Source organism: Neopsephotus bourkii, unplaced genomic scaffold, assembly GCF_033783945.1.
Source record: "Neopsephotus bourkii isolate Nb327-2 ecotype Australia unplaced genomic scaffold, CSIRO-AGI_Nbou_v1 NB_1814, whole genome shotgun sequence".
NCBI classification, from domain to species: domain Eukaryota; kingdom Metazoa; phylum Chordata; class Aves; order Psittaciformes; family Psittacidae; genus Neopsephotus; species Neopsephotus bourkii.
This window is the reverse complement of record NW_026902287.1, coordinates 764,110-788,392: the sequence shown is the minus strand read 5'-3', so window position 1 is coordinate 788,392 and position 24,283 is coordinate 764,110. Positions and strand designations below refer to the sequence as shown.

The window sequence follows — 24,283 nt, the reverse complement described above, 5'->3', positions numbered from 1 at the left end:
GTACAAATATCTGAATGAAGGCCACGAAGAAGATGCAACCAAGTTCTTTTCAGTGGAGCCTAATGACAGGGCAGGAGGCTCTGGGCACAAACTGAAACACAGGAGGTTCCCTCTGGACATCAGGAAGTACTTTTTTACTGTGAGGGTAACCAAGCACTGACTTAAAAAATTGCCCAGTGAGGTTGTGATGTCTTAACTTTGAAGATGTTCAGAGGCTGTCAGGACATATGATCCTGGGCAAACTGCTGTAGCTTACAAGGTGACTGTAGAGGTCCCTCCTATCCTCAGCTTTTCTGAGAGCTGTTAACATGCTCATCATCTTGAGCATTATTTGGTAATAAATATGCAACTTTGGGTTCAATGACAAAAAAAAATCAGATATTCTCAAATTCCAAGTAGAGTGCTGGTGTTCTTCCCCACCTTCCCATCTGCACTGTGTACTGGAGGTGGTTTTATATCAAGTTGAATTCTTATTAATGTGTTACCTCATCAACATTTGTTACACTCATAGGCTGAACTGAAGAGTTGTTGTAGTCTGCAATCCTTGTGGTCAAACAAGAGGAAAAAGACTAAGACTCTTCAAATTCCCTAACTTCCCAGTAGTTACTACTATAAGCTGTGAAAATTAAGACTGATTTTCATGGGGCTTTTTTTTTCTTAATGTCAAGAGTCCTAAAGTAGATGAGCCTTTCACACAACAAGCTGGTACTCAAGGACTGTGATTTTTCCATGTATTTTTAACTTGAATGTGCTAGCCAGCATTTTGCAGAATCTTTATTCCTAGTGTTTTTAGAGGAAAGGCATTTCCAACCGTATGTTATCTTTATCCATTGTTCTGTGTTTCCTTTTTGGAAGTAGATATAAGAACAGCAAAGAACTAGGTAAAAACTAAACACAGAGTAAGTTTCTATAAGCCTGAGATTCAGGCTTCCTGTACAGTGCATACACCTTTCACAGTAAAAAGCACTGACTCGAAACATGAAACAGTGCTTAAAAAGTTGGTTTATTCTTAAAATGCCACATAACACTTTGAAAGAACACCACAAGTCTCACGAGGGTTTAGACAGTTAAATACATTTTGCACTCCTACTTAGGTTCCTATTTCAAGGTGATTTTCCTATTTCAAGGTGATTTTCTTCAGGATTCAGATATTTCAGACACATAATTCTACATACATGAAACATGCAGTGGTGACTGATGAACATGCAGTGGTGGCAGGAAACTGCTACCATTTCAATCCAGAAGACGCATCCTCCAGGAGGGCTTCATGAAGCCCTGCTGCTTTTCTCAGAGTGTTACAGAGAATTCTCTATTAAAGGTGGGTTTGAAAGATGCAATATTTGCCTTACAGAAAAGTTATTGGACATTTTCTCTCAATTTTCTATATACCAAGATGCCTAAAGCGTTAAAAGTAGCCAGAGTATCAGTATGCATAAGCCATGTTGTCTATATGGAGGTTAGATCCAACCAGAAGTCACTGGTAACAAGTTCTGATTCACACAGAAATGCTTGAAGTTGTAGCCTGTCCTGACATTAGATGTTTAGTTAGTCATTCAAATTGATTTTGTTTTTCTCAGACTAACCTCTTCATAGCAGCAGGATTAAGATCTAGAGGCTTAGGCACAAGTTGGGCTCTACTTATATTAAACCTTCTAGTGAAACATTTAATTAGATAGCAATTTTTTCTAGTGGCCATGCTAGCATTTTTTTTATTCTAGCCAGATGCTGATATGGGGCCTAGCATATAAGGTGGCATAAAGAACAAAACTTTTTTTACTCATAGATCATCCACTATTTCAGTTTAGTGCATCAGGTTAATAAATACATTAAAATGCTGAGTTCAGCTGGACAGTTCTTCAGCATCAAAATTCTTCAGAGAAAAATTAATATCTTTCCATTTCTGAAAATCCATTTGTGTCCCGGTTTCAATGTTCTCTACTACAAAGCTTTTGATTTTGATCACTGGTAGATTATCAAATGTCTTGTACTTCACTATGATTCCCCAGTCATGCTGGCAGTTAGTATTTTGGCAATGCATCTTGCTTTTTTTCTCAAAACAATCAATCTGGACTGGTTTATGGTGAGGTTTTGTTATATACCGCTCCTTGAATGCATCTCCTATGACAGTGTGATGAGATTCCTGAAACAGAACATGCCAGAAGTGATTAGCAGTAAAAACACTATTCCTTATTTTTTCCTGACATTCCTTTTCCCCTCACAAATACCATTTCCCTGGTAAAATGGTTCCTGTCATTCAGGAGGCCCAGGTTCCAGCCCCCTTGGCTCATTGCTCTTTTTTCCCCATTCATTAAATACCAGGTAATAGAAAGGCCCGGGATTGGGCTCATCAAAACCAAACGTGCTGTATATCATCACCAGCTTATGTATATTTGAATTTAGCTTCTCTAAAAACCATGCCTGCAGTATTTCAGCCTTGTGCATAGAACTAACAGAGACATCCAGACAGCAGACATCTTGCGAGACTCCTGCTTCCTACTCATTTTAACTGTATGACTCCAGCTTTCCATGAAGGGAAGTGCAATTCCTTTGGAATGGTAAAAAAAGTAATCCTAGCAAGGTAAGGGAGTTACACTTGTTGTTTATAATGCGTATAAAAAATGAGCAATTTGAAAAAAAAATATTTACCATTTGAGCAAGACAGAAAATGCTCATTCATCCTGGAAGAGCAATCTCCATTAAATACATAGGCTGAACTAAGAACTGAATTTGTAGGGATTATTTAAAATATTGCGAGTGGTTATTTGCAGGTTACTAAGCAAAATCTCTTTTTGAAGAGTTTTTTGAACTCTCAGCTCTATTTGCATCGGGATAGGTGATCATACAGAAGCGCAAAATGGAGTAACATTCAGAGGTGTCAGTGATATGTTATTTGTCATGGGTTTTCACAAGGCCGAGCTATTTGCCTTTGCTTCTTGCCTGTGGACCTTTCCTGTGCAGAGCAGTAGTGAACTCCATCTATGTTACAAAAACAGCTAGTAAAAACAAACAAGATTTTCTTGATTAAAAAGGGAAATGCCTGAAGGCAAGCACTCTGCAGTTCCCAGCTGTGGCCTGAAGCTCCTTGTCATCACAACTGTGGTTTTCAGAGCTGCACAAATAGTAGAAGCTTCAGAAGAACAAATTTCAGAAGTAGAAGGGCTTGGAGTGCCCAGAAAAGTCTTTTTTCATGATCACTACTTTCCATGTGTAGACTACTGGCTTCTTGGGCTACAGAGAAATTCTTCAGAAAAAGTATGGTAAAAATGTCTGCATAAGATACACAGAAGCAATGTGAACTACCTAAAAAAATGAAAACCAAAGTAACATTGAAGAAATAAAGGCTTCCTCTTTTAAAACCATGGTTTGCCTTTAGAAACTGAAAACTGTCCCGTAAGACAAGAAGCTGAACAGTGAGCTAATCTCAGTACTTTGTATGGCTAATTTTCAGTCAACAGAAATGGGGGGAGGAGTCTCTCAACCGCAGGAATATTTCCAACCTTATGCTAACTGGGAAGGTAAATATCCAGCAGTTCCACTATTAGGTTATATGTCATCGAAGATCACATGGTTTTCCACAAAATTAATACATACCTAACAGAAGGAGATTCAGGAAAATTGAAGTGATTTCTGTCATATCACATACTCTTTGGACATCATCGCCTACCACCATCATAATATGCTATAGAAGTAGTTATGACTGGTCCTGTGGCTTATGAATTTACTCACATTCTTTTTCTGCTCCAGTTTGCACAAAGAGCCTACTTTCCACACTGATAAACAATGCTGTTAGTTCAATAATGCTGACTTCCCTGGTGTTCAAGGTTGTGGGTTTCCATACAGACACATACCTTTATAATTCTGATGTCATCTGTACTGCAGGCAAATACTTTGCATTTTCCACACAGAAGATTTTTCTTTCCTTCCACTACCTTGTATCGCGTTTCTTTCTTCCTGGAATCCCGTAATACTTTTTCCTTCATTTGCAAATCATATATCTTTAATAAATAAAAAATCAAGATCATTATGAAGTTAAGAGACGCCTCAGGGTCAGCCTAAACATGACTGAGGATATGTAACATCTAGGTACCTATTACTTCTTCAAAGCAAACAGGCAAAACATATCCTGTTCTAACAACTCATACCAAAAAAATAACATGGTATGTTTGTCAAGTATTTAAGACTAGAATTACATCAGTTGAATTGAGCAATAAGGAAAAATATTACATCATGGACAGCATTTATGTTGTCCTTTTCTTCCCTCTGCTCCCCTGTAGCCCTTTTGGTCACAAGAATATTAAGTGCTCGTGGAGTCATGTGAGACACTCTACTGCATAAGCAGCACTCAAGCTCTGGAAAGCTCAGTTTGGAAAGAAGGCTCCAGGGACCACAGAAATTGCAGCATTCCAGTTTTGTGAGCCATCCCACCTTGTTTTTTCTGTGATGGTAACTATATTATAGTTTTCCAGCTGCACAATGGGTTTTAGCTCCTCTTGTTTCTTGCGCATGCTGTGTGCATTGGTGTAGGTGCACTTCAGCTGGCTTAGTGATCCTGCATCCTTTCTCTGGGGGGACAAACCCTCATTCACAGGTGATCATTCTCAGGAGTTCCTGTGTTTTCTAACACATCATAACCCTTGTGTCTTTGCTGCCACATGGATCTCCATCCCCTACCTCCACTGTGATGGCAGACTGAAAGACCTCGCTGACCCACCCATCCCTCAACACTGGTGTGCTGCCCCCAAGCTTATCTCCAGTGACCCTGGTTTTATCACTCTCTCCCTTCAAATCCACTTGAACGGTCTTTCAGTGAGCCCTGCCAACTCCTGTGCGAAGATTGGTTTTCCCCTTTGAGGCAGTTGTACCCTATCTGTTGCCAGCAGGTTGCTGTTGCATAGACCGATGCATGATCAAAAACCACAAATCATGCCATGATAATACTTGCAGACCAGGTATTGATCTGCTGGCTCTTCCTATTTCTTCCCTCATCATTTACTGCAACTGGAAGGGTAGAGAAGAACACTAAATGTGCTCTTGATCCCTAAACCACTCATCTCGAGGCCACTTGAGGCCACTGCTCTTCCACTCGGGAGAGTCTCCTATAACAATGACCAAGCTCTTTACGGAGGTGGGTTTTATGCAGAGTGTAGGCTAACTTATTGTTTGCAGCACCTCCAGGTTAGATGGAGGGGTTGCCAAGTTAACCTTGTGTACCTATTCTGCCAGACCACCATGGGCTGGTCATGGAAGAGATATGCCTGCTGCACTTGCCTGACCAAAAGTCCATCACTGGCTTAGCCTGAGACACCCCAGCACCACAAATGCTTGAGACTAATTTCTATCCTCATGAAATTTTCTAATCTGGTAAGTGCACAGCACACAGCAGGGCTAATGCAACGGATGTATGCTGAGTTAACTAGACCTGTTAATCTGCCAGACACTGCTTGAAGCAGAGATGAACACTACCATAGGCAGTACAAAATAAGTCACCAGCAGAAGAGCACGTACAAACCCAAATGTCATCGTGTTAATGTCCCTGGCAGTGGTTTCTTGGAATCTCCCCAAAACCACCGCTCTGATTATCAACAAGCACTTGGAATGACAACAAACAAAAGCACTTGTACTGGCCTGCATCAAAGATAAAGTGCTTCTGAACGTGGAGCACTGCATTCAGCTCTGGGTCCGCAAACACAAGAGGGACATGGACCTGTTGGAGCTACTCCAGAGGAGGCCACAAATATGATCAGAGTGTTGAAGCACCTCTGCTATGGAGACAGGCTGAGAGAGTTGGGCTTGTTCAGCCTGGAGAAGAGAAGGCTCCAGGGAGGCCTTAGAGCAGCTCCCAGTGCCTAAAGGGGCTGACAAGAAATCTGGAAAGGGTCTACTGACAAGGACCTGTAGTGATAGAACAAGGAGGAATGACTTTAAACTGACAGAGGTGAGATTTACATTAGACATTAGGAAAAAATTCTTCCCTGTGAGTGTGCAGGCTGTCCACAGAAGCTGTGGCTGCCCCATCCCTGGCAGTGTTCAAGGCCAGGTTTGAACAGGGCTTGTAGCAACCTGGCCTAGTGGAAGGTGTCCCTGCCCATGGCAGGGGTTTAGACCTGGATGTTCTTTAAGGTTCCTTCCAACCCAAAACCATTTTATGTTTCTATTAATATGGATAGACATACTACCACCATTTGCAGTTTCTCATCTTCCTGTCCATTATCCCAAGTAGACACAGCAGTATTTTTCCTCCAGTGGACTGAATAATTTATATGTTATTTCTAAGAAGTTTATATAAATTACACCTCATCTTCTAAGTTTTTTACATTTACGGTACAGATGACATTCTTCAAGCTAGAAGTACACACTATTCCTTGTTTACTGATTTAGCCTTGGTTTAAAACCAAATACAGTGAACACTTTTCTCAGGTTATCACTTGGTCTTAGACAGAGCCCTAGGAGATGAAGGCCGATACAGATTATGCCTGTAGATTTGAGTATGAAAATTTCACAGAAGTACAAACCTTTCTTGCAAATGTTCTTTTATCCCAATTCTGTAGCTCTTCAACAGCTTCATTCATCATTTCTTCCTTATAACGGTTGTGTTTCTCTTTCTCAACCACTTCCGTTTTGTTTGTCACGAGGATGCACTTGCTCTCTTTAGCCCTTCCACGACCTACACAGCAGCATATTTAACCTCTTTAGTTACTCTTAACAAGATGTGCAAAAGCAGCTGTTACGCCATAAAACAGCATTAAGGACCTTCTGTGTGGCTGCTTTTGTTTTCTATGTTCAGACTGAGATAACAGTGCTTCTAAAGAGCATTCTTTCAGCTCACTCTTCTTCAATCACAAACCAGAACAAAGTGTGCCCCCTTCCAGGTATCCTCATGGATGTCTCCAGCTGCTGTGGCCTGCCTTGGTTAAGCTCAGGCATGTTTGAAACTTTAGTTATTGTGTAGCACCTTGCTGTCTTCTTGTGGAAAAGTAAATAAATAAATAAATAAAAAGGTAGAGCAGCAAAGGTCATCTCACTTACTAGTGTTCTGCCATGCTCATTGGGGTCTACTAAATAAAACAACCCAGAACACTATCACAAAAAAGGTGAGGAATTGGAAATACAGTTCTGGCAAGAAAAGAGACAAGAGCACCACTATCTCTTCCACCTACTATGCTGCCTGCCTGTTTTTTGCTGCTGTAACACAGGCAGCTAAGAATTTCAGGGAGCTCATACCAGTTTAGAAGTGTTGCAGTTAGAAAAAATGTTCACATTTGCTTTTGAGCTCTCCTTCCTGCAAAACCGTGATTTTTTTTTTTGTAGTTTAGCAGTGATGCAACCTATTGTCTTCGCATCTTTAACATCTTCTAAGCAATAAATGCTATCCTTTCACTCATAAACGTGAGTTCTGGGCCAATTACTTCATTATAAGACAAAAAAAATAAGGAAAATCACAGGACATAAACCCTGAAAGCAGAGGGCTATGTACAGCGGAGATCACTTCCCATCAAATAATTAAGTTACCTACTTGGGTGATACGATAAAATATTGCAGATGCACCCTTGAAAGACATTTCCTCATTTAGGAATGTTAACAGAAACCAGTATTTAATGTGGCTCTTCATTCCCCTCTAGCGGCCGTCTTGTAAAATCAACAAGATTCAAGACCGAAGTGACTTGGATTTCTTTACACCTCAGGTACCCGTAACTAGCTGGGTTGGTAAGAAGCCACTGGGCAGGGCAAGGCCTTCTGAAGCCAAGACAATACATAAAACTCCAATGCAGCAGTCCTTTGTAAATAGGCAGAACTATAGATTTGCACTATTTCTGACTACAGCTCTTCTAGCCATACTTCTGTTTATATGTATAATTATCCACTTCAGGGATCAGTCCTCAACAGTTCAGTAACCTTGAGCAGCATGGGTAATTTGCATGGCAAAAGAAAAGCAACACAACATGAAGGACTCAGTTCTGTGAACAAATTTGTCATGTCTGGTTCCATAATTCATCTGACTTCACTCAGGGGCACAAAGGAACAACAGCAAGACATGCGCATATTACTATAGTATTTCCGAAGTTTCCAAAATAGGTTTGTAAGGGAATAGTTCTGAAATTCCATACCTCTGACTTGGATCATTTTGGTGACATTACCGAAGTATTCATAGAGCACAACAAGGTTACACTCAGAAATATCAATGCCTTCATCAGCAACGGAAGTAGCAATTAGCAGTCTGGTGTCTTTGTTGGTTTTGAATGCATCCAGTACACCCTTTTGCATTGGGAGGGTCATACCTACAATACCAAGAAACTGCATCAGGAAAAAGACACTGAAGAATTCCTTGAGCAAAACACCTACATTTGTTCTTGACCAATTAGAAATAAGCACATCATCTTGATCTGGAAAAGTACTTAGCTGGCTGCATATTCTACCCACATTCCTGCTGATGTGTTACATCACAGGAACTGTCATCCTGGGAAACAGCATTTCAGGCAAAACACCTAGCTGATCTTTATTAGAGACCCATGCAGCTTAGTTATTTTAAGCCCAAGCTAACTCTCAATTTAAGCCGTATATTATTTATTCCAGCTGTAATTTCCATTCCACATTAAAATATCTTTGTGCTGCTGAGCACAAAATAGGAGAGGTATCTCTGAAAGGAACGGGAAAAATGCCACCAGAAGTAATCACATCAAGCTGTGACAGTGAACAGTTTCTAAACTTCTTCTGAACTAGCAGAAGAATCCTGCAGCAAAGGGTCACTGCTACTTTAACCAAAGATCCTGGTCAGAAAAAGCAAGCATCTCCTTAGGACTGGTAACAGGTCTTACTGGTATATAAGAAAGCATAGTGCAAACTTGCATTAACTTTTTCTGTTTAAGAGCAGAGAAGATGGACACAGGAAGAGTAGAACAATTTTATCGCTGTGGCCACCATAGGTCTAGTATTCCACAGTTCAAACCTACATACCTGTTGTTTTATCTCTTCTTCCATGACCCATCAATATACCTGGCTTTATGTGGCTAAATAGAGGGTTTGCTTCTATCCACTTCTTCAAAGCCTGGAAAACAAATCAGGGATTTAGATCCCTTTCCAGATGAAATGCTAGTTTGAGATACATAGTTAGATTCTGCCCAAGCTTGCCTAGACAATTAACGCTTCCAAGAACCACAAGCAGAAAAGGTGGATATTGCGCAACAGTGGGAAGATCTACTGATAGGTAAAAAAGCAAAAATCACAGCCATGATGCCAGACTGAACTGTGTAAACAGCTGATACCCACTTTTCCCATCCCTGCAACTCAAAGGCTGGCTAGAGTGCCATCAGCCTTTCACTGCTAAAAAGTATGCCTTTTGCTCTTACAAACCATCAGACCACTGATACTAAGACCTCTGGAATCCAAAAGCAATGAGATATTTACAAACTGCACTTTCTCACTGCACAGTGAAAGCAGCACCTTCAAACTGCTCTTACTTAAGAACAAGATTAAGCCAAGCTACAGGAGACTTTTGCACCTATAATGGAAAGTAGCCAACAGATGCTTGGTTTTTGTAGTTTGGACCTGAGTCTGACTTTAATTTTTTTTTCTGGTTTGCAGTTCATCCAGCATGTCTATACACCTAAGGATAAAATGAGGGTTGGAAGTCTCAGCTGAAAGATCTGTTTACAGTAGTCAGAGACTAGGATACCTAGCAGTAAATGTTTAAGAACTACCAAAGCTAATGATTAGCAGCACACTTGTTTCACTTTTTTCTGGGAACAAGTTATTGGAAGGGTGTAAAAAAAAGATCGTCCAACCTAGATCCTTGATTTTGGACAAGTATGAAATAGACCAGTGAATCAGAGGGTTCACAGAACACCTGTCTTTCCTTTTTCTTGATCAAGAACACATGCTGGGGCACAGGCCTCGTTTGGGCCCATAGGAATCCTCTGGGAAACCTATAAATACCTCTTGATGTGCAGTCAGTAACAGAGCAGAACTGCTGGTTAATAACTCTGCTACATTAAAGCTTAAAACCTTGTAATGCATCCTGTTAAAACTGACTTCAGAACTCAAGTAAAAATGTGACAGCTTAATGATCAACTGTCACATGTAGCAAGGAGAACTGATGAAATACACCAACCCTGTACTGTAGTTTTTAGAAAAGGGAAGAAAAAAACCCAAACCAAACAAACGAAAGCCAAACCCTCATCCTGTCTCAGGGCATCAATGCTCAGGAAGATATAGAAAGATAAGTATTTTTTTGGGAAGACTAAAATGGGAAGGATAGTAGATGAGGCATTGTATTTTCTCACTTCCCATTTTAGGAGCTTTAAAAATAAGTGTCTTACAGCTACTAAGGCTCTTGTCTTAGCAAAGAGAATAGTGCGAGTCTCTGGGTTATAGTGGTATGCTTCATCCAGGATGCAAGCAAGCTCTTCTAGTTTGGGATTCTCATTTGATTCATCTTTTGAAAGGGCAGACAGTTTTGGTTCTTTCTCTGAAAAAAAAAAAAAAAAGAAGCAGTGTCTTTAATAATTTACGTTCTTTCATGCAGAAAACAGAATTCTTACACAAACCTGTAATGCTACCTACATTAGCATCTCTTTTTATTTTCTATACCATTATTTCAGATGCAAGCAAAGAAAACTATTGCTTAAATGCAGCAAAATGCCCAGGAAAAGGGAGTTCTAAATCTCTCACATCTTGCAGCAAACTGACAGGAGAATCTCTGTGACATACTGTGCAGCAAAAGACAGCAACAAAACAAACTCAGTTCTTACAGAGAGCTGCTATTTCTTTTTAGGAAACAACTGACACCACAAGGCAGACAGCCCAGTGATTTAAAATTGTAGTCAACTCTGCAACCCACCAGACCACAGGCTGGTTTACAGCACAGTGCTTCTAAATCAGAAATTAGAGAACAGTGCAACCTCTAACTTGTAATCAGAAGCGTACAGACCACCAGCTTCTTCCCAGAAGGTTATGATTCATCCAGGAGCATTGAGCAGGAGGAGGTTAGGTAGTGCACTGAACTGAACATAATGCCTTATCTAACACTGCCACAATGTTTGTAGACTACGCCAATATGTATGTAGACTTGTGAGGTATACCCTTAAGGACACCACTGCCTTATCCCCAAGTCAGGTATGTAAGAATCTACTACGCTGACTACCTACAATTACTGTTACTTCCTTAGCTCCTGCACTAGAAGCTTGCAGTCCCAGAAAGTCCTCCTCCCTCTGTCTCCCCTAACACTGCATTTGCACCCACACAGACACCAGATCTTCTTAAAAGTGAAAAGTTTCTGGAAAAATAATGACACTTACTCCGAAGAAAACAGTTCTAAAACAAGCCCTCTTCTCCCCTGCAATTGTCACAGGTATTGTGTGAAATACCTTGAAATTTGGCTGTAAGCTTCTTCTCTAACTCTGTATATGGTCCATTTCTGACATTTCTGAAAAAATCATTTAGGTAGGCTAAAGCATCTTCAATGCGGGCATCTTCACTGATGATGAGAGCATCATTGAATTTCTGCACAGAAAGACAGACGTGTACACTTGAGACTCATTTTCTGTGTGACAGGGCATGAATGCAAATTTTATTCAGCTAGATTAAGTATGACAAACTTCTGTTGTTCTTCCATCTGCATGACAACACAAGCTTTACAAAATGTCCTCTGCACTATACTGTTCTTAGTGAGTATCTTAAGATAAACTCTCATAAGCTATGCTTTAGCCTGTGTCAATCAAATAAAATTATTAGATGCAAAACCTGCTGCATGCTCCTAGATGAACACACTAGTATCAGAAAGACATAAACTTACCCGCAGGTGTTCAGTGCAAATGAAAAGGTCTCTACAAATGCTGCTCTCCTTCTCCTTATCTGGCAGTTGCAGTAGTCTGCATTTCTTCTGAGTGCTAACTATCCACTGTTCATATTTCTGTGTTCCAAAATCATTCTTGTTGATCTGGGAGATAGTATCTGTTAAAGAAGGAGGAAATAAACATTTGCTCATCTTGACTAACAAATAACCAGAAGAGTTAGCTTGAAGACAACACATTTTCCATTGACACGGTCTCCCACAGCATCCTTGCGGCTAAATTGAGGAAGTGTGGTCTGGATGATCGGGTAGTGAGGTGGACTGTGAACTGGCTGAAGGAGAGAAGCCAGAGAGTTGTAGTCTGTGGGGCGGAGTCTAGTTGGAGGCCTGTATCTAGTGGAGTGCCTCAAGGGTCGGTACTGGGACCAGTATTATTTAATATATTCATCAATGATTTAGATGAGGGAATTGAGTGTACTATCAGCAAGTTTGCTGATGACACTAAGCTGGGAGGAGTGGCCGACACGCCAGAAGGCTGTGCTGCCATCCAGAGGGACCTGGACAGGCTGGAGAGTTGGGTGGGGAATAACTTGATGAAATATAACAAGGGAAAGTGTAGAGTCCTGCATCTGGGCAGGAACAACCCCAGGTTCCAGTATAGGCTGGGGAACGACCTGTTAGAGAGCAGTGTAGGGGAGAGGGACCTGGGGGTCCTGGTGGACGACAGGGTGACCATGAGCCGACACTGTGCCCTTGTGGCCAAGAAGGCCAATGGCATCCTGGGTTGTATTAGAAGGGGGGTGGTTAGTAGGTCGAGAGAGGTCCTCCTTCCCCTCTACTCTGCCCTGGTGAGACCTCATCTGGAATACTGTGCCCAGTTCTGGGCCCCTCAGTTTAAGAAGGACAGGGACCTGCTGGAGAGAGTCCAGTGCAGGGCAACTAAGATGATTAAGGGAGTGGAGCATCTCCCTTATGAGGAAAGACTGAGGGAGCTGGGTCTCTATAGTTTGGAGAAGAGGAGATTGAGGGGTGACCTTATTAGTGTATATAAATATATAAAGGGGGAGTGTCACGAGGATGGAGCCAGGCTCTTCTCAGTGGCGAACAATGAAAGGACAAGGGGTAATGGGTACAAATTGGAGCACAAGAGGTTCCACTTAAACCTGAGAAGAAACTTCTTCTCGGTGAGGGTGACGGAACACTGGAACAGGCTGCCCAGGGAGGTTGTGGAATCTCCTTCTTTGGAGACATTCAAAACCCGCCTGGACACGTTCCTGTGTAACCTTATCTAGGTGTTCCTGCTCCGGCAGGGGGATTGGACTAGATGATCTTTTGAGGTCCCTTCCAATCTCTAACATACTGTGATACTGTGATACTGTGATGTCTAAAAAGTGTATGCAGAAGAACACTGTATGATACAGTCACAGAACCATTGAGGCATCTGTGGAGGTCTTTAGTCCAGCCCTCTGCTCAAAGCCGGATCACCTGGATCCAGTTGCTTAAGCTTGTGTCCAAATGGATTTTCAGTACTTCCAAGGATGGAAATTCCACTTCTCTGGGCAACCTGTTCCAGTGTTTGACCATCCTTACATCAAAGGAGTTCTTTCTGTTATTTAAGTATCCAGTTTGTGCCCTCTGACTCTTGTCCTGCCTCTGGGAAGCATCTGAGAAGAGTCTGGCTCTGTCTTCTTCACTTGCTGTGTTTCGAAATATACCCAGATGTTAGGCTAAAATTAACCCAGTACAATTCTATGGGGGATCTGTGTACATACACATATCTGTAGTCTTTAATAGTAAAATTAGAGCTCACTTATTCTGTAAGAAGCCTACAGTATTCAAGAAACTGCATGTGCATTGCCTCTTGAATTACCATCTACTCAATAGTTAGGTATTCATTTGCAAAATGGTCCATAGTACTTATGGCATATTACCCAAGGGCCCTTCCTCGAGGCAGAACAAGTCGGTACCCTGAGTGCTTCACAAACTTCTGAGTAATCAGAGTCCACAGAAGCGAAAGCAATGGCATTCATGCAAGAGGAACTCCCATGCAGAAGTGAGCTTCAGAAGTTTTTTCTTAGTTTAGCATGCATTTTGAAAATCTCACTGTGTCTGTTGAAAGTTGGGGTTTCTTGGGATTTGGGTTGGGGTCTTTTTGGTTGTGTGGGATGTTTGGTTTGGTTGTTGTTGTTTTGGTGGGTTGTTTTTAATTCTCATTTCTTTGACTGAAGGGAGAATTCTGGAGATTCGGAATTCTGGAATTCTCCACTGTATTCTCGAGAGTGAACTCAAAATGCAGTTCACTCTCCAATATCAGGAAAGTGGAGCAGGAGAAAAATTAGGAAGTATAGAACTGAAGTGTACAGGCTTAAGATGCCCTGGGCAGTTTGCAGAAGCTGATCTAAGCACAGACAAAATCCTTTAACTTGGGGCAGGACAGACCAAGCCTGATACTGAGCATAGCCATTCATGGGTCTCTGCTCTGTACTCCCTGTAGCTCTCTAATTTCTTGACAACAGCCACTTACTGGACACCACTTATGAACTGCAAAAGCAGAAAAATCAATTGAATACAGAACAGCTGCAGACGTGGATCTCATGGCCATGAGACTCATCCTCTTCTCTCAGCCATGCATCTCCCTCTCTGCAAACCACACTACTGTAGCTCCTAAGGCTGGAACCCTACTGACAAGTATTTACTTTCTTAGGCAGCCATACCCTCTCTCTGGTGGTGCTCATGTTCCACATATCTTCCTCTGTAAAACTGCCTTAAATGCTTTTCAATAGGAAATAGTGGATACCTGGGAAACAGGGGTAGCCAGAGATACAAAGCCAGAAATATAAAGAGGACAAAATCCTGACCAGAAAGGTGGTACCTAGCACCCCTAGTAATAACTCTGAGTGCAGAGAGGCCAGTGAAAATATAAGTTACAAAGCAGCAAGTGAAAGTAAACTTTTGCTGAAAGGAAGAAATTACAACATTCAGAGTAACACCATAACTGAGACCCTTCTTGTTTTCCTTAACAGTGACAGATTGAGCTGTGAAGAATTTGGAGAAATGCTTAAATAAGAGCAGGTATCTCTCATCAATGAAATCTATCTCATTGCATTTTGAAAGCAAGACCTTTGGTTGTTTTATTCCAGATTGTTTAAACATTCAACATGATTTGACAGCATTAAAACCACACCATCTTTAGCTGCACAAAACAAAGATTGAAATACATGCAAAAATACTTATGATTATCAAAATAATTATATAAAACAGGAAAATTGCTGACTCTTCTACATGCAATCTCTTATTTAGGAAATACTGGTTAAAAGCAAGTAAAAAGGAAGGAAGAGAAATTAAGTGGAAAAAGAATGCTTCTTCTAGGAGGCATGAGGATTCACTGATGCAATCAGAGATTGAATCCCAGTTACAGGGAAGTTATTACAGTATCTTACCCACTGAGTAATTCTTTCTCATCAACTCCTCTGTCTCAGACATCAGGCCTGAGATAATTCCTGCAAAGTGATTCTGAGCTCTCATTTTCACCCATCTGACATCTAGAGACAAGAAATGGAAGTCAGTGGCTCGATTAAGTAAAGTATTTTGCTGGGCAGCACAGAACAAATTCTTGTCTAAAAGAATGCTACATGTGCTGCTCTACGCAATCATAATGATGTGGGGGTTTTTTATGAGCATTGTAGTTGCAAAGAAAGAAACAGCCCCCAGTCTTTACTAGCAGAACTAAATAAAAAACAGAGATTGTGGATCTCAGCAAAGAGAAAATTTACCCAAAAGGTCACTGCCTTACTGTGGGGCAACAATGAATTCCTTGCTTAAACTCCTTTCAAGCTAGCAGGAAGCAAAGTTCCAGCTTAGTTTTAAGGTTTTAACTTGACCTGACCAAAGGGGAGTTGGATAGCTGCCTTAATTACATGTTTTGCATCTCTCAGGAAAAACAAAAAGGAAGTGTGCTTACGTATTTCTGGCCTGTTTCCAAATCTCTGCAGATCCTGTTTGTTCTCTCTGACAGTAGATATGGCCTGTATGTCAAGGTTGGCACAGACGGTACAGACATACTCTATTGTTTCCTTGATGGTCCTGGCATTACCAACTCCAACAGAAGCAGTTAAACCTACAATCTGAGCACACACATGAATAGCAGTGGTTGCTCCCTTGTCACAAATAAATAACCAGGAGACACTGTCACCAATTGTCAAGAGGCCACCATCTTCAAAAACAAGGAAACAAAACAAGAAGCTGAAGTAAACATGAGTGCAGGCACTAAACCTTGAGAGACAAACCTTTTCCCTCTCCCAGGCACCCAAGCTTAAAGTATCGAAACTGAAAATAAATTATCCAACCACTTAAATCCATAACCAGCTGTATTTGTCAGTGCCCATCATGCACAGAAACAGCAAATCTGTCCCAAAACTGTTCTCTGCATTCATTCAGAAGAGATGTCTCCTCAACTGGACCAAAACTTCCTGCCAGCTGAGGCAGTGGCCCCATTTTATTGTTGCAGAAGATAACAGAGAGGTGACAAGGAGATTACTAAATTCTGGGGCACATGCTTACTTCCAAGACCAGCAATCCTGTTTGATTTCAAGTACTCCAGTCTCTATCATGCTCAGCTGGACCTTACCTGAGGTAGTTGACTTGCAGAGGAGTCAAATTTTTGTTCCAGGTATCTGATCATTAACACATTGTAAGGGTGGTTGCCCATAGTGTTGTGGCACTCATCAAATATCATCAGAGTGAAGATGGAGAGGGAGCTAAGGATCCCTTCCTCAATGCTATTCACAAGAATCTGGGGTGTTAACACAATGATGTCGCTGTTCTGTATAACCTTTTCTACAGAGACATTTGCAACTGTTTCACCACTAATTCCTTGAACAGAATATCTAGGAAGAAGAGGCAAAAGACATTGTATGAAAATGGATGTCTTGCAGGAGAAAAAATAAACTAGAAGAATGGAATTTTCAGCAAGCCTGAAGGGTAGTGACTAAGTTCCAAATACCAAATTGTTGAGGCTGCCAGTTTTACCCACACACTCTGAGAAAAAAAATCTGAGGTCAAACAACTGGATTTTCAACTCCTATTGACTAATATATTTGATTTGGGGGGTGATGAATTTGTACACTTAAGCTGTATCTGTCAGTTCACATGTAAGCTGTATTTGGAGATCCTGTCCTTCATCCCTTTTCTGTACATGTCTGGCAGTGCAGGGCTGTTTTCTGTCCAGCAGTCTCATTTTCCCATAGCTATAAAGATTCATATGAGGATGTTCAGCAATCAAAATCAGAAGCTATAAGCTGTCAATAGCTCCCTAAGCAGTTTTCAGTTCCATTGAAGAGTGAGATTGTCATTTTATGACTAGAGCTTGAAAAAACTATCAAAGAAGCTTGGGTTCTTCCATTTGGAAAATAAAAAGAGACTCTGTCATGTGAGAATGGCAAGGGGAATCCCACTGCTGCTGCTGAACTGCCTCATCTTTGAAAGCAGGTTGAGAAGAGTCTCAAGAAAGAACACACTTCACTCTTTTACAGAGGTAAACACAGGTATATTTCAGCCATTTCTACAGGTGCTGCTCAAGGAGTGCTTAAACTCTCCAAAACCAGATTTCAGACTCTGAAAAAAGTCCACCATGGTAACTTGCCATTCTTGTCATTAGGTATCAACCTTCTGTTAAAGCCAAACACTTTTGCCACCAGTAAAACCATTACCTTTTGCCCTAGCCACAGCTGACCTAGAGGGTAGTTTATTTTCTATGGAGGAAGAATTACACTTACCCACTTCTTTCAAAGTGCTGCTTGAATACATTTTTCTGTTGTTCATACACTGGGAGTTTGACTGCAAGAAAGACAACTTTTGGCTTTCGTCCTGAGGGCATGTTTTGGAAATGGTGTTCACAAATCATCAGTGCCACAAAAGTTTTTCCAGATCCTTTAAAGGAAGAAATGTAAAGCACCAACATGAAAACATGTGTTTGTGAGCAGGAGCCTGTCTCATCTGGATGTCCTGTAACTGGCAAGCTGACAAGGGGTCTGTTATACTTCCAGACTCTCTGAGGACAGATTGGAATATGAGCATGCTGCTTACCCAGTTGGGTAATCATCCCTTTCTCTCTCACAATCTCAGTCTGTAAAGACCATGTAGCCGTCACTGGGAGTGAAAGTCCATTTGCAGTTTTGAGTTCTTTGGAATTCTGTTTCTGCTCTTAGCATCTGTTCCCACATCAAATCAGACTATGGTACAGTCACAAAGCACTTTCAGCTTCCATCCCTTCCCATACAGCCTTGCTCCTCTTTCACTCAGGCTCAACTGGGCAGGTCTCCCAGAGCTCTTCATCAGCCCTGCCTCTGCTATTCCACCTGCTTCTCCAGGGCCCAGGGGAGAATCAGGCTAACAACATGGAAAACAGGTAGAGAGAAAGAGCTGATTGATCTCTCTGCTGCTGAACTTCAGTCTTATTAATTCTGTCCTGAGCTAATGCAAAGGCTCCCTGTGATGCTCTATGGAAGACATGGGATTTTCAGGGCAACACATCCTATTTTTATTTAAACTTGCAAGCCAAATTTCTTAAAGACCTGCGAAGATTCTAACTCAAAAGTCTGTGCCATGGAGTGAGAAAGCAGAGGTCACCACATGGAAATCAGAATACAAGCACTAAAGTGCCAAGAGACACATCTGTCTTTCTCAGTCCTTGCGCTGCCCTTGGTCATTAATTCCAGCCTAGATCTGGATCTGCTTCTGTAAGGAAGACTGCTTTTAAATGAACAGCTGGAAAAGTCTGACTCAACATTTAGCCTTCCTATCCATCACAGCCCTCTCCAGCAAAACAATTTTTTTAAGAAACATGTGTTTCCTTACCTGTGGGGGCACATATCAATGTGTTATACCCATTGATAGCAGGCTGTGCAAGTTCAGTCTGGTAGCTCCGAGCTTTCTTTGGTTCATAAACAGGTGAAAACTGACAGACCTCTTCTAGAAGAGAATCATGGTTTTGTGAAGTATTGCAACGTGAGTGTGTAAAATAGAGCTGCTATCTGAAATGATAGAGTCCCTGCCGTCTACACAGACAATTCACTAACAGAGAAGCCGTTTAACAGGACATACACACCTGACAAGAATCTTGTGTAGGTTTGGTGGCATACTTTTGTTACCACTTGCCTGTGCTTCTTAATATGAGTTAATTTTCAGGTCTCAGCTGACATCTCTCACCTCAACTAGTCCTTTTTCAACTCAGAAAGAAAACACAAGGGCTTCTTTTCTCCCACATACATGCACAGTGTTCCTTACAGCCTTCTGCTCTACAGATTTTTGAAGCTGTCGTCTTCTCAGGGGATTTGCACTTACAGAACAGGAACTAGAAATCACTGATAGAGCAAGCTTTGCATATGAGACAACCACCGCACAGACCCTTTGCAGCCACATTCAGCTCTCTAAAATGGCTAACATCAGGTCATGTGTGAACTAGCTATATCAGATAAGAGATGCATCAACAACCATCTAGTGTTGAGAGACATTTTTGATAATGTGTTGGCAGAACAACTTTGTACCAGAGATGTCGGAAATGTGGGGCAACCCTTAATGCGTGCAATGCCTAGCATGAGATCCTTTAAATATTAAACCAGAAGACAGCTAAATCAAGTCACAGATTTGTACTAGTTCCTCAGTACCTTACTTTCTGGCACACCACATCTAGTGTCTAAGGAAATGGAGAATTCCAGCCACACACTGTCTTAAGTTCCTAGATCTTACCTGAACAGAGATTTTCACTGAGGTTATTATCACATTCTGCCTCTTCAGAAAACGTCATTGTGGTTTCAAAGCTGTTCTTAAAGGCATCTGTCATTTCACCATCAACGTCTTTGCCATTATCTGTACAATCACCAAAAAAAGCATGTTATTGATCCTTCTGATTTTAAAATGTATTTGCTGTGATGACAAGGTGAAGGAGTTAGCTCCAACCCTAACCAGTCCATGATTCTATTAAAAAAAAAAAAAAAAAAAAAAGAATACTACTGTCTGGCACAAAAATAGGAAAAGAGCATCACAACAACAATCGCACTTTACCTTCTCTCATATCCCACAGTTCACTTGCATTGTAATATCCTGTGTTATCCAGTGCCAGCTGAAGGCTTTTTGGCCAGTTTTCCTTATCTGATCGACAGAGACATTCAATGAGTTTAGTTATCCCAGCTGCTTTGCTTCTGTATTCGCTAATCTGCACACACAACGAACAAAAGTTGCTGTAGCTTCCAAGTGATCAAAACCACTGTGCTTTGATTGATATTTTTGATTTGTTTGAGGTTCAGTTGAAAACTGCATTTCCTTACACAGAACAAAAGGTTTCAAATAAAACTCAGTCATTTACTTACTACTACTGCAGTTCTGTACCCTAAACTTAGCTGGACGGCAACAACAGGTGGACTATTTGCTTAATATTCACAGGGTCTGAAACACTGCAGAACTGTTCTGTGAATTTCTACCTGGTGAGGCCCTTGTAACAGGCTTTCCAAATGTTACATATCACCATAAACTACTGCTTTAAAAATAGAATAGCTGGAAAAAGTCCTTCTTGGGAGTCACATGGAGTGAGAACACTTAACAGACTCCTCCACACATCATCAATAACTTATTATTAAGGAGTTGTAAGTGACTAGTGACTGGTAATATCACTTGTTAGCAGTCATCGATAACAGCACTGAGCTAGAGCTGAGTAACAGTACAGGAGCTTCACATCTAAAGGCAATGAAAATGTTGTTGATTTCTGTGACACAGCATTCCACTAATGACTTCAGACTAGAAGTTTCATTTCACCGTACAACTGTGCCTTTGAGTGCTGACTGTAGGCATGAAGCCTGAGGCCTTGAGATACATTGTGAAGGGAGTAATGAGTCGCAAGACCCTGGTAAGGCCAAAGGGTCTTACCAGGAGGCCAGATGGAGAGGGAGTGATGGAACATGTCATGGTTCTGTTCTGCCCGTGCACAAGACCCACAGCCCTTGAGCAGTCTGACCAAAGGCAATACTCTCATTATCTCTCACTTACATATAAAAAATACATCAAAGAGAGATCGTGGCTGCTTCCAACTATGTCAGATGACACCTGGGTGAAACTGAGCTCAATGAACTACCAATTGGTTATTTTTTCCATATGAGCTCAATTAATAATTGGGTAGATTTGGATTACCATGCTAACAAAGTAAGTGAATTTATCAATGGCAATTCAGAATCTGTATTAATGTTGCTTCAATAAACTGCACTATTTGTGGATCTGTAACTGTGAAAGTTCTTACTGAACATAACAGGAGGTTGAGTATTGAATTAGTGCTAATCAGAATTAACCCCAGATATCCCCAGCTTCTCTGATTTCTGAGCACTGGCTGGAATACAGTGGGGGCATTTTCTGCCAAATTTCTGTACTCATAACCTAATACTGCCAAACTCAAGAGCAACATGAAGTTTCTAGGGGCTATAGAAAGTAAGAGGTTATCTAAGGTAATAGACTATGCCAAATCCCATAATAAGCAGGAGTCACTTTAGGCAGCATCTAAATGCTGCTTTGCCTTTTTCCATCTGTATTTTCAGGAGCATTAATTCATGATTGCTCCAGAAAGTGGTCTATTCCAAGCATAGCAAGACAGACATTTCACTGTAGTGTGGCACCTTCCAAAACCACTGAGATCTCTTCATGGGAGGCTGGACTCCACAAAGACACACAGTTGAACACTGTAAATACTAAAGCCACCCTATCCTGCTTCCCTGCCTGCAATCCTTTCACACACCACCATATCCACGAAGCCAGAGGGGTAAGGAATGAAACATGCAGGTGTTGCAGGCAGTGCTGCTGTGGGGAGCTGCAGCTGCATAGCAAAGCCTCCTCTAAGCAGAAGAAAGTAAAGTCAAGCCCATATTCAGGGGACTGCTGCTGGCCATCCTCCTTACTCTGCAGCCTGGCATATGAGCACCAATTCACCCCGCAAGTGAGGCAGCCAGCACTTTTCCACAGCAGAATGAGGCAAATACAGGATTTTATCATTAACTGTACCTGCAGGATCTCATCACACTCCCTTTCTATCAGGCACATGTTTATGTAAGGCATGAGCGCTACCGGATCAACTTCTAGCATAGTTGCTTCTATCCGCTTCAACAATTGTCTGTGCAACTCCAGTTTTTCCAGCTTGCTGAAGTCCCAGTTTTCAATTGCTTCTGCCAGCCCAGTGTAACCTTTCAGAAGAAGAGGTAGATTGTTACTATGAACTCAATCTCTAGCTATAATAGGTGGGAAGAAGCTGAAAATACACTTTCTCGGCCACGTTGGAGAAATTTGTAACTGCCAAAAAACTTGGTGAACCACAAATAATTTCTATAGATGAAGTGACTGTTTTCCTTTACAGCACTTGTATAGCAGAGTAAGGTTTAGAAGGCGTGTGATTTGCTGCGTAGGCTCCGGGGAGGGGGGAATAAAGCAGGTCAGGATCCCAGAGGAACTGTGGGCAAACAGAAGGAATTTGCCTTTTTTTTTTTCTTTCATAAGAGCAGGAGAGTGGTGGGGATATTTACCACCACAATGTTTTTAATTACCACCTACCTCCGCATCTGCCAAATATAACAGTAATGCTAAATTGGTAAGTACTTTGGACAGCGCTTGGAGTCAGAAGGTTAACTTTTTCAGTTTTCTGCTGAAGATACATCAAACTGAACTCTAACAACGTGTTCTAAGAAGGTATTTTTGCAGTTCAGAAATCAGGACTATCACAGGCTGGTCAAAAGTTGCTCTGGACCTAGTATTTGCTTTAAAGGGAGACTGGGTTACATCCAAGTGTTAAATTTTGTAATAAATGCTCACAGAGATACTGTAACTATCTGTAGCTAACAGTGAGTAAATGAAAACAAAACTGGCTTATGACATGAGATTTTGGGGTTCAAGGTATCTAACAAGTCAGCAACAAGAATCTATAGTAGAACATGTACAGGAAAGCAGACAAATCCTGCTGGTTTTACACCTTCAGGACCTCTACTGTCACATTTTTGAAAGGAAATTCTATTTGGACCTGACACACTAAGCACTCATAGCTAGTGAGGAACAACCATCTCATTTATAAATTATAAATGGTTACTTACTTCTTGAAACATAAGATTTTTCAGACCTATAAATATTTTTTTTTAAATCAGTTCCTAATTTAAGATTCTGTCCTTGAGTGAAGTTATCCCGTGCTAGCAGTTAACACACACATCCCGAAACCCGGATTAGCTTTCTCTTTCAGAGGATTTAGCTTCATTCAATTGCACGCGGAGAGACAATGGCTGTCTTCATTTTCCTCTAAAGGCTCTGAGACAGGCAAGTCTCCTGGCAACGAGGCTTTATCCTGCATCCCTTCGTCTCTCACCGACTTTCTCCGCAACTGAAATTGGTCCAGCTGCTTCTCACGCGGGTGTTTCCCCCTGCCTTCGAAGAGTTTTATTTCCAGTCTCTGACAACCTACATTTTTCCACCGCATATCATCTGATTGACAATACTCGGCGGCAGAAGCCTGAGGATAACGGGTACCAGTTGCACAGGGCTGCCCGGCTGAGCGGCGGCTGTGGCTCTGGCAGGGAAAAGGAGAAGCGCAGGAAACCCTCGCTTGCGAGGGGGAACCGACCTGCTGCAACCAGGGCATCCAGGAAGCCCCGGAGCCAGCCCTCCGCCTCCAGCATCAGGATGGTATCCAGGAACAGCGCGGCGGCCGCCGTCACCCCCTTCTCCTCCTCCTTACGGACCCGCTCCTTCTCCTCTGAAAAACAAAAAAACCAACAAAACCCGAAGGTGGTAAAGAAGTGAGGAGGGACCAGGAGCGGCGGCCAGAGCAGGAAGGATGCGGGGAGAAGCAGGTGCTGCCGGCCCCTCACCGTCCGACAGCCAGGCAGTCATGTTGCCCAGGATGTACACGGGGTTCAGGCTCTTCTCGATGTACCGCCTGTAGCATTGCAGGTTCCTTTTCTCCTCCGCCGTCATGGCAGGGCCGGCTTCGCGCTGGCACCAGCACCGGCTGCGTGCGGGGCGGCGGGGTCTCGGAGACCGCTCCTGCCCTGCACGGGAGAGCCGGCGCGCAGCGAGAGGAAGTCCCCGTGAGCACGGAGAGGGCGAGAAATAGAAACTTGGAACCAGCGAGGAAATGGAAACCGAAAGCGGCGGGGTGGGGCGGACCACCGGCGGGGAGGGATGGGCCGGCGGCTGGCACCGCGCTGCGCTATGCTGGCGCCTGCCCTTAGCGAAAGAATAGGGGGAAAGGTAGGAACAAAAGCTTGCACTGACGCGTGTACCCGGCTGGAAAGCCTGTGGCCAGCAGTCTGTGGCTGCCAGGAAGAGCGGTAGCACAGCGAGGTAACAGGAATAAAGGCATCGATCTACCCTCTCTTTGCCCCAGAAAACTCTGTACTCTTTGATTGGGGGGGTGGGTTGTCTGTATCCTGGCTTTTAGAGGACTGAAAAATAGTTTTCTACAGCAAGGCAAGACCCCTACAT

General features: G+C 42.1%; 1 protein-coding gene across 1 annotated transcript; it reads right to left on the bottom strand.

The window, feature by feature from the left end:
* Positions 1-1,562: 1,562 nt before the first annotated feature.
* Positions 1,563-23,928, bottom strand: RIGI (RNA sensor RIG-I). The gene is made up of 19 exons (XM_061342709.1): positions 23,668-23,928; positions 23,421-23,552; positions 21,824-22,002; positions 19,847-19,997; positions 19,532-19,651; positions 19,436-19,441; positions 18,641-18,754; positions 17,560-17,713; positions 16,413-16,671; positions 15,747-15,909; positions 15,226-15,327; positions 11,789-11,946; positions 11,361-11,496; positions 10,314-10,462; positions 8,953-9,043; positions 8,106-8,276; positions 6,513-6,664; positions 3,849-3,995; positions 1,563-2,140 (listed from the first exon to the last, which is right to left on the bottom strand). The coding sequence occupies exons 1-19, from the start codon at positions 23,771-23,773 to the stop codon at positions 1,841-1,843; spliced, it is 2,790 nt and encodes a 929-aa protein (XP_061198693.1). The 5' UTR covers positions 23,774-23,928; the 3' UTR covers positions 1,563-1,840.
* Positions 23,929-24,283: the final 355 nt, after the last annotated feature.

Bases quoted from the DNA above. Each gene is read 5' to 3' on its own strand.
- RIGI (XM_061342709.1), bottom strand. From the start codon at position 23,773: ATGACGGCGGAGGAGAAAAGGAACCTGCAATGCTACAGGCGGTACATC. The intron at 19,998-21,823 runs GTACAGTTAATG...TTGTGTGTGCAG, and splicing joins AGTGTGATGAGATCCTGCAG to ATTAGCGAATACAGAAGCAA. The intron at 17,714-18,640 runs GTAAGGAAACAC...CTTCCTTTAAAG, and splicing joins ATTGATATGTGCCCCCACAG to GATCTGGAAAAACTTTTGTG.